Source organism: Meriones unguiculatus, chromosome 9 (genome assembly GCF_030254825.1).
Source record: "Meriones unguiculatus strain TT.TT164.6M chromosome 9, Bangor_MerUng_6.1, whole genome shotgun sequence".
Classification (NCBI taxonomy): domain Eukaryota; kingdom Metazoa; phylum Chordata; class Mammalia; order Rodentia; family Muridae; genus Meriones; species Meriones unguiculatus.
In genome coordinates this window covers 59,733,813-59,744,324 of record NC_083357.1, presented here as the reverse complement: position 1 = coordinate 59,744,324, position 10,512 = coordinate 59,733,813, and the positions used below count along the sequence as shown (strand labels likewise).

The 10,512-nt window shown below is 44.8% G+C and overlaps 1 protein-coding gene across 4 annotated transcripts in view; it reads left to right on the top strand.

Annotated features, from left to right (window-relative positions):
- The window catches only part of LOC110566519 (guanylate cyclase soluble subunit beta-2-like), a 41,718-nt gene that overhangs the window by 6,161 nt on the left and 25,045 nt on the right, over nucleotides 1–10,512 (top strand). For 2 of the 4 annotated variants that reach the window (XM_060391283.1, XM_060391282.1), the window contains exons 1-2: nucleotides 1,202–1,325; nucleotides 6,118–6,278. In XM_060391283.1, the coding sequence (XP_060247266.1) occupies nucleotides 6,126–6,278 (153 nt within the window). In that variant the 5' untranslated portion in view covers nucleotides 1,202–1,325; nucleotides 6,118–6,125. Of the gene's footprint in view, nucleotides 1–1,201; nucleotides 1,326–6,117; nucleotides 6,279–9,048; nucleotides 9,187–10,512 lie in introns of those variants that run through there. The other 2 variants (XM_060391285.1, XM_060391284.1) reach the window with 2 other exon arrangements.

Genomic DNA, 10,512 nt, shown 5'->3' with positions numbered 1-10,512 from the left:
TTCAGCAGGTGGCCTTGCTCCCTCTATCCCTGGACAGGCCAGCTCTGTTTTCCAATTCCCACAGCTGTAACCCAGCAAGAATCAAACACTCTGGGCAGCACAGAAAAGCTAAGCTTGTTAAGACAGATCGCCCAAGTTCATACAGTATCCAATTTAAGATCCCATTTGAAGTCTCCACACCTCTCCTGGGAAGCCAAGCATAGCTGCTTGGTAGCAGTTATTTTCCTGCTAACAAAGAAATCTTTCATTCAAACAAAAACACTTTTTAATAAAGACTTAATACAACCACAAAAGCAGAGAGATTCATAGACTCAAACCTACATGTCTTTTTACCCAATTTGGTGAATTATATGATTTTTGCCAATCTTATTTTATGTCTGTATTTCTCTATCCTTTTCTGGTTTTGTTTTTGCTGGAATGTGCTAAAAAAAAGTCTCAGGTTTTTTATAATTTTACTCAGAAATATTTCAGTATGAGTCTCTAACAAGGTAAAGACATTTTTTAAAAAACCAATAATAACATTCTGATTATACATATGAAACCTTGAAGAGTCTTGCTGTAAACTGCATCTAACACATGTTTCTTTGTGGTCTTATTGGGTAAGACCTGAGCTCCTCAGGTCTTCTCAGGGTTATCAGCTAAACCTTTTCACTTTGGCATAAATGCAAACCTACTAAAAGTTTGTAAGAACAGTACCAAAAAAGTTTCATTTACCCTTCATGCCAGCTCCCTCTCGAAATGTGAACATCTATCTCTACCTCCTCTCTGAGCCTGGGTCTGTGCATCCTCTGGATTGTTACCAAGTCACAAATAAGATAACCTCTTTGTTCCTAAAAATTCTCTTAGGCAAGTACAAGTACACTTCAACTCAGGAAGTGAGTGCTTAAGACAGCTTGGCCATCTGTCCTGTAGACATTAACAAAGATTTTCCAATTGACCTATCATGTCAATTGGAAGTAAAAGTAAACCTTTAATAGTGCCCTGTTGCTTTAGGCTTCTTTAGTCTGGAAGGTTCCCAAGCCTCGTTACAGTTCAGAACATGGATGTCTTTGCAAAAGTTGTGGTCAGCCGCTTGGTAGTGTGTCCCCTTTTGAGGGTCATTACTAGCTCTTCATGACATCATGCAGGTGACGCCTTTGGCAGGGAGACTGCAGAAGCGATCTCTTGACCTTTCCAGTTGGTTCTGTCAGGAGAAGTGTTCTGTGTTTCAGCTGTAGGCAGTGTGAACTCTGATCGCTTGGTGAAGCTGTCATCTGCCAGGCTTCTGTGCTCTACAGCCATCGGCTTCTGCTCTGTAACTAGGACCTCGTGAGAACCTCCTGAGGGTAGGACCTGCTCTCAGTGCATGCAGTGTGTTGTCACTTCTCAAGGTCCCTCTTGTATGATGTTAGTCCTCCCTGACACTGTCTCCTGTGATCTCCGAGAAACAATACTTGAGGTTCTCTCTGTGTGTTATTTCCCTTAGAGTTACCATTTAAACTTCCAATGGGAAAGATTTCCTCCCTTCCCTGTTTGGTTGTTTATACCAATGTAATATTAATTCCCGTTTATAAAAACAGACTGCACTGCTTTTGTTATTTCTGTTGATGTTCAAGTTCCTTCTGCTGCCTTGATGGCTTTACTATTCTTTAACACCTCTTCATTTTCCGGTATGACAGGTTCAGTTTGTTCTTTCCTTTCCTTATCCCAGCCCTGGAATATTCTGTTTCTAAAGGAGTGCTCTTTCTGTTCAGTAGAGAATAGCACCTAAAAAAATCCATGCTCTGAACACTAGGTGAGCTCAGTGCTCCTTCAGAGAGACTTCTGTTAGACTTTCTCACTGGGCAGATGTGTACATACTATCTATCTATTTATCTATCTATCTACCTACCTACCTATCTATCTATTTATCTATCTATCTATCTACCTACCTATCTATCTACCTACCTACCTACTTACCTACCTGTTTATGTATGTATCATCTGTCTATCTGTATGTCTATCTATCCTCTATCTCTCTATCTAGCCATCTCTACTATCTAGTTATATATCTTATGATGTGCTTCATGGTCTTATGTTAGATCCTTGTGTGTATGTGAGTGTGATGCATTGTATGCGCGTGTCCTGCTCTATCATTTTCTGTCTTCTTTTTGTGTATTTTTAATGTTTTACACTAATTTATTTATATTAAGTGTGTGGATTTGCCATGGCTTGTGTCAAAGAGGTCAGTGGACAACTTTTGAGACTCTTCTTTTCTTCCACCATACAGGTCATGACCAAATCCCGGTGATTAGGTCCTTGGCAAGCACCTTTACTCGCTGATCTGTCTTGCCTACCCACACTTTATTCTTTTTAAGACAGGGTTCACAGGGCCTTCCAGTGAACCTTGAGCTATACCCATGGCCAGCAAGCCCCGTGACTCCTGTCTTTGCCCTCCACAGTGCTGGAGTTTCGGGTGCACACAAGCTTCTTACGTGGGTGCTGACCTCAGAATGTAGGTCTCATGCTTACAGCACTTCTCTTCAGCCCATGATTAAGGTAGATTTGTCTAACCCAACAGTACAGTCTTCACTCTAGTCTTCATTTCCCTGTAATTTTAGACCTTTGCTTGGATAGTAAGAAACCTGGCTCTGTATATTGTCAATGCCTTCGCTTATCTGTGCAGCCATTGATGTTCAGGACTGCCAGAATCGCTAACACATTGAAGTGATGGGAAAGCCTTCAGAGTACATCCAGCTATTTGTTCAAAGCTCTGGCTTTAGCCTTAGGACAAAGCAGTCGAAAGACTGTGTTTATATGGTACTAGATTTTTTTAAGGATTAAACTTTTTTTTTTTTAATTATGTGTATGTCTGTGTTTGGATGTGTGTGTGGGGGAGTGTAGGTGTCTAAGAAGCCAGAAGAGGCATCAGATGACTTACAGCCAGTTCTGAACTATTTGACATGGAAGTTTCGAACTGAACTCAGGTTCTGGACCTCACAGTTAAAAGCACATTCTTTTAACTACAAGACCGTCTCTTTGCTCCCATAGGTTAAAATTTTTTCCTGAGTAATTACATTATTCAAAAATTTTTTGTTGGGATATCGTTGAAATATAATAATAATTTCTAATAATTTCCTTGTTTCTCTCTTTATACATTTCTATAACATACCCCCCCCGCCTCCTGTGTGTGTGTGAGTGAGTGTGTTTCTCTCCTTGTAATAGCAATTGAACCTAGATCATCTCATTTGTTAGGCAAATGCTCTATTACTGAGTTATATTCAGAGGTCTCTATTTTTTTTTTTTGTGACAAGTTCTCATCAAGCTGCCTAGGATGGCTTTGAACTACCTTTGTATTTATAGGTCAGTCCTCAGCCCCCTGAGTAGCTGAGATGTTAACTTGGATTTGTTTTCTGCCTCAGAGCTCTCTTCCAACCTTTTCTTATTTAGTCTAAGCGCATGAAACAGTAACATGATTCATAACACTCTGCTCAGAGAAGTGCTGACCCACCCTTCAGAACTTTTCTCCCCACTCCATTCCCTTAGGGAACCAGTTTTAAACGTCTCTGGTTTATACTGCTAGTGTTTCATTTTGTGCAGATAAACAGAGAGATGCCTCTCTTTTTTATTTTCCTCTCATAGACAAAAGATGCAAAAGTTCGTAGACTAGAGATTTTTCTCTGCACTACATATAACACTTTAAAGCTGATGTGTCTCGGGCTCTCTTCGCTTTCCTTCCCATTTTCCATCTGTTCCTGGTCTTCTGTGAATCTGAGAGCTCTTGGAATCCTAAAGTCACACAGGTGAAACAGTATAAAAAAGTATGACAGCTGCTGATTTTAAAAAGAGGCCTTTGTCCCCTGTCAGACAGGCATTCTACAGTAAGAGTCCCAGACTCAGCTCAAGGCTAGCACAGATGGCAACTTTCCACCCAACCCTGGGTTGCGGTTTAAGGAAGTTAGCCTCGGGCGGATGTCCTGTCCAGTTAGCAGTGCCGAGCGCCCAGAGATGAAACTGCTGGGACTGAAACAGCCAACACCTGGGGTTTCCTCTTCCCCAGGTTTTCAGCTTTAAGTCAAATCAAACAGGCAGTTCCCCACCCCCTCACCCCGCTCCCCGGGGAGAAAGGGACAGGATGCACCTGCATGGAGCTCAAGGCTGCACGCTGCAGAGCGCAAATGTTTCTCAGCTCAGCTTGAAGGAGCTGGATTCCTGCAGCAGGAAGGGGTGGGGGAGAATGGAAAGCAGCAGCCCCACACCTGTCTGCACCCTTCTCGGGGGGGTTGGGAAAGACCTGCCTAGAATGTGTTTCAGTTCCCTTGGAACTGAACAGTGCCTCCTGAGTTCTGGTGTAGACAAGCCTGTTGTCAGCTAGGAGGGACAAAAGAGACAATTCACCCAGCCCTGGCTTTCTCCCACCTTTCCATCTGTATCTTTGTCTAGACTTGGAAGATTTGACTCGTAGTTGGCTGAATATGTTTTATTTATCTGTGCAAGTTCAGATTCCAGAAGAATTATCTTTCCAGAGGTCTGGCTGTGGACAGAGAGCTGAAAGGAGCTCGCTGTTCTGACTTGTTTGTATGTGTGTGTGTGCATGTGTGTGTATTGGTACATGCGCATGTCATTAGGGATTGAGCCTAGATGGCTCATGTGTTTTCAGTGACCAACTACCACTGAGCTATATCTCCATCCTTCTTTTTATTTTCCACTTGGACACAGTCTCACTGGGTTGTCCAGGCCAGCCTTCAATGGACGCTGTAGCCCCAGACATGCCAAAAGTTTGTGATCCTCCTGCCTCAGCCTCCTGAGTAGCTTGTAGCTACATACAGGCTTGCACCATAAGGCCTTTTTGTTCTGAGCAGAGGCTTGGAAGTAAGGACCACTTTGCATCCCTGCCACTCTGTAGAAATCTGCAGGGCAGGGCGCTCTCCCTGTGAGGTCCTGGTTCACAGGGAGAAGCAGAGTTGTTAAAGGATGCTGTCAGGAACTGAGACTCTTAAAGGGTTCCCAGGGACTTTCCTCAGCCTCACCAGGAGTCAGAACCCTCTTACCCTGAGTAAGAGAATATTCTCAGGGAGCTCCATGCTGCCCACACCAATGAGGCCTACATTCTGTGTCCACGGTAACAGCGAGAGCAGCCTTCAAATTCACCTTGTTTGGCTGCAGGAAGTGGTGCAGAGGGTGTGGAATTCATTCAGAGACATGGCGGCACATCTGGCCTACAACTCGCCTCCATGGCTTATCTAGACAAAAAGAGACACGTTAACAGTCTATTCCCAAGATCCTAGCATGCTCTGAGAAGAATAGCTGATTATTGAACATTGCAGGAACGCCATGCTACACTTAAAAAATTTCTTCCTGTCCTCACCATGCAGATGGGAACTAGAAAGACTGAGCCATATCCCTACTTCATACTGTAGATCTACCTCAGAAATTCATCAGTCACTGGCTTTGTACCTAGCTAAAAACAAAAACACCAAACAAACAAACAACAACAAAAACCAAGTAGGACTCAGTTGCCACCCACAAGAATTCCTTGACAGTTAGGAAGCCAGAAATGTGACACTCAGGGAGAACACAGAGTGGCCTGAAGAGTGACAGGGACACCCTCATGGAGAATGACAGATGAAACAGCCCTGAAGGGGGCAGTGATCTAGGGAAGCTGAGAGAGAGGCTATTTGCCCTCATCTTCTGGGTAAATCATGGGCAGAACCATTTTGCACTGCAGTGTTAGCCCTCAGAGGCAGCCTTTGAGTCTACAGCAGGCCATTCTCTGAAGATGTGTAAGGTGGAGGGAGAGATCAGAGGGGCTACCCTCTACCCTGCCCTGAGTTTATCTGGAGCTGAGCTTAGAGTCAACGGTCAAGGGAACATCCTAGCACTACAGCTCCCTCTTGGTCCACTGGGGAATGTCTGTCTTAGATGTTACAGAAAAGAATGAGGGAGTTTGGGAGGGGCATGGTTAATGTGCTCCTGGTTCTTTATGATGCCTCATGACACTGAGGTGATTCCTGACATGCTACTGAGGGTGAAGGTGAAGAATTAGATAGCCAGTAAGTACCAGGGCAGCAGGACTTGAGCCCTTTGGACATGGCTAAAGACATATCCCAAAGTATAACAACAGCTTCTCCAGGTCTTACTTGGGGTGTGTATTCCACAGATGTATCCATGGAAGCCATTCTGAAGCTCTTTGGTGAATACTTCTTTAAGTTTTGTAAGATGTCTGGCTATGACAGGATGCTGCGGACCCTGGGAGGAAACCTCACGGAGTTTATTGAAAACCTAGATGCCCTCCACAGTTACCTGGCACTGTCTTACCAGGTAAGGCCATCTGGGCTTTTCTTGGCCATCCTAGAAAGCCCTGCCCGGCCTCCTCAGCAGAGGCACTTCGAGATCCATGCCCTCTGGCATCAGTAGGCCCAGCAGCTCTTCTGGGTAAAAGAGGAGGATAAATGTCCACTGGCTTTCTTTATAAACTGGCTGACAAAAAAAGTCAGAGTTCTAGCCTTGGGTGGGGTAGGTGGAGTGGGGTGGGGGAGCAGAGTCCACTTTTCAGGGGTGAATGGAGAGTTGAAATGAATCTTTGAAGCCAGGAACAAAGAACAAGGGCTGGAAAACAGGTTGGGGTGGATTTTCAAATCTCTCTTCAGGTCTCCTGGCCTGGGCAGAGCTGATAATAGTTGATGCAACCAGATTAGGGCTGTGCAAGTACCAGTGGGGGCAGGAGGCGGGGGAGGAACTTGGCAGGGTCAAGAGACAGAACTGGGATCCATCCAACACTGATTAACCCGTGGGTGACCCACTGCCGTGTCAGGAAACTAAATTCCCAACTGGACTATGTCCTTCTGGAGTTCACGCCTTGCTGGTCTTCTTGGTAGAGCTTACTGAAAATTTAAGTCCCTAGACTTTATTTTTAGGCATCAAGTGCTCTGCAGTAAAGATCTGGTGTTCCTCCGTAGCACAGAGACTAGTTTACTGACTTGTGTAAAACAGTTTATTTTTATGGCCCTTTATAACTGACCAGTATCACTCTTCACTATGTAAGTATTTTGTGTTCACAGGCACCCTGGGAGGGCGGTCATGCAGATAAGGTGGGGCTGTGCTTGCTAAGGTGCTAAGGTGGTAAAGTGAACATGCCTTCTCAACCTTCCAGATCAGAACAGTGAGAAAGCGCTGTGGTGTGTGTGTGTGTGCGCGTGTGTGTGTGAGGTATATATGTATGTATGTGTGTGCGGTGTATGTGGGGGTGTATACAGGTTTGTGTGTTTGTGTGTGTAGGGGTGTGGACATGTATGCACATGTGGAGGTCAGAGGAAACCCTCAGGTGTCAGTTCCCATTTTCCATCTTGTCTGACACAGGCCTCTTGTGGTCTGCTATTGCGTAGGCCAGCCTAGCCGGACCTGCATTAGCCTGTCTTAGAGTCCTGGGATTACAATACACAGGGTCACTCCTGGCTTTATGTGGATTTTAGAGATTTGAACTCAGGTCCTCACACTTTCTCAGCAAGGGCTTTACCTACCCATTGAGTCTTCTTGGTGGCTCCTAAATACTTACAGAGCGCCTTCTATATATAAAGAACTCATTTTAAAGGCATTTGACACAGACAAAAATAGGAACCAAATAACCTCCCTCACTGTGATGTGTGGATGGAGAGAGTCAACACCGGGGTCTGTAGCCCTGGAGTAGTTCAGAGGAGGCATTTGTAGACAATTACTTCTTTGTGCACTTCCTTCTCTATGTTCAGCACAGCCAGTTCCAACATCGCAGGAACCTACATGGCAACTGCTGTCATTTTTTTCACCAAACTACCACCAGCAGAATGTAAAGAGCCAGATCCTATTTTCCTACCATCCTGCATATGCACATCCATCCATACACCACACACAACACATACGAAGAGACATGTGGGTGCACACTCATACCAGCACACACATGTGCTGTGGTTGCTGTTTGGCAAGATTTTTCCTGGAGAGAGGCTACGCATGTCTAATTATCTAAGAGAGAGCCCGGGATAGACCAAAGTATGGCTACCACCGAAGTACAAATTGGTGGACCAACGCGTGTTATTGGTGTTACTTACTGGAGTATGGGTGAAGGGTTATTTACAGGAGCAGAAATGACATACATACAGCTTCAGCGCCAAAGCCCACACCAGTGTGGGTGACAGCGCACACAGGCTGGGAACTCAGAGCACACTGCACAGACCACAGACAGCTCAAAAGGTTGGATGGTGTCCCTCCCAAGGGACCCAGTTAGTCTAAACCTCTTCCAGGCAGTTGATCTGGTCTCAGTCTTCTTTGCGGCCTGATTTGTCCAAGAATAGCCCTTGGCTGCTTGTATTGCTCACTCTTGAGAATGAGGGGCCTAGTGAGTCCGGTCAGTTTCAGAAACTTCCTGAAGCTATTTTTGAGCCGTTTAGCTGCTGCTTTAAGAAGATTCCCTGAAGGATGGGATGTTTCAATTTGGGAGGAAACTGAATCAGTGCCTAAGCCAAAATACTTCTAGGAATACAAAATAGGTATTTGAAATTCAAGAAGAAATCCGTTGTCGCTAGCAGCCCTGCACATGAAGGACAGTAGCCTCCTACATCTCTTCCCCAGCTCAGACCGAAGCCCAGTGTCCTGGGTATTGAATTGCTGCTGAACAGAGCAATAAAGGGCCCCCTATTCACTCCCCCAGAGAACCCTCTATTAGGTGTTTTCTCTCTTTCGGTGATACAAATACATCCCAGCTCAGACTTGATTAAAAGCAGATAAATGCCCAATAAGGCGCTGATTTGGGGCTGGTTCATTGGTCCCAAAGAACTGGACTGTGGAAGTTGCAGGCTTGAGCTTAGGAAGGGAGGTTTTATAGACCTTAGGCAAGGGGTGGGGATGTGTCAGCCAGGAGCTGGGACTGTGCCCAGGTATGGTCAAAAGCTAAGCCTCCGGGCGGGCCTGCCCACTTGGGTGGGCTGACCATGTCAGAAAGGCAGGTTGCGTAAGGCTGCCAGAAATAGAGAACTGGGCTCTTGGCGCCACTCCTCTGGTTACTGTTTTCCCAGTGTGGGTGGGGTTGGGGGGGGAGGGCATACAGGTTTCTCAGCTTGGGTAGAGGTAAACAGGGGATCCCAACTGAACGCTCTCCAGTGACCTTTACCTCAAAAAAAAAAAAAAAGCCTCACTTCTCTCATAAGAAGGCTGTTCTGAAGTGTCTGTAGTTATTTCCGGACGAAGAATTTTTCTCCTGGTATGTTCTTGAGGGTTCTAATTTCCAAGTGGCACCAACCTTGAGAACAAAAAATGAGTTGATTCTTTCCAGTTGCGAGGTCTCTGAGCTACTAATCTCCCCTCACATAGCTTGGCCACAGGCCAAGGACGGCAACAGCTGACCCTTGGGGATAGATCGAAGCAGCATAGCATGGTGCTAAAGATCATGGGGGCTCAGCAGTGGTTCTCTCATTAATCTCATTTTAACTTTCCTGGGCGAGCCGCAGTTGCCAAATGCAATCGTTCAGGGGTTGAAAGTTTGGGGTAAACTTTCTCAGCAGGAGCTGAAATGATGGCGTTATGTGACTGAAGAGACGATGGGAACATAGCTCTGTGTGTGATAATTGAGACAGACTATTGTCGTTTTGTGTCTTGTAATAGATAAACAATGTTGTAGCTCTGTGTCTGTAGTAAAGGGTACATATTATTGCAGTTCTCTGTGTGCTAATGGGCTCATAACTATTGCTTCACGCGGCTTTAAAAATTGTAGTTCATGATACAGCTATACCATTCGTGGGTATGTACCAAGGGCTCTAAGTCAGCTAAAGAGACACTTATTCATGTTTATGCTCTACTATTCAAACAGCCAAGAAATGGAACCAGTCCAGATGCCCATCAACGGAAAAAGAAAATATAATGCATGTACAAAAATGAGTTTTATGCAGCTACATAGGAAAAGAAAATGATATTTTCAGGAAAATGAATGCAACTAAAGATGATTCTGTCAAGTGAAATAAGCCAGACTCAGAAAGACAGATACTATGTGTTTTCTTTCACATGCAGATTCTGGATTTAAAATTATGTATACACAGACCATATGTGGTGACATGCCCCTTTAATCCTAGCATTCAAGAGACAGAGGTGGGCAGATATCTGTGAGTTTAAGGTCAGCCTGGTTTATATTGTGAGTTCTAGACCAGCCATGGTTACACAGTGAGACCCTGTCACAAAAATAAAATTTACAAGGAGGAGCTGGAGCGATGTCTCGGTGATTAAGAAAGCTTACTGTTCTTTTATCGGACCTGGGCTCAGTTCTCTGCACCTCCAAGGCAGTTCACAACCATCTGTAGCTCCAGTTTTAGAGGATCTAATACCCTCTCTGGCCTCCACAGGCCCAGACACACATGCGGTACATGTAAACTCACACACACACACAGGCAAAACCCTCATACACATAAAGTAAAAATAAGCAACTCAAGTATTTTTTTAAGTATGTATTTGTACATATATGTACATACTTTGATATGTGTGTGATGGCAGCACAGAATAGAAGCAGGTTCATGAGAGGAATAAGAGATCTTAAGGG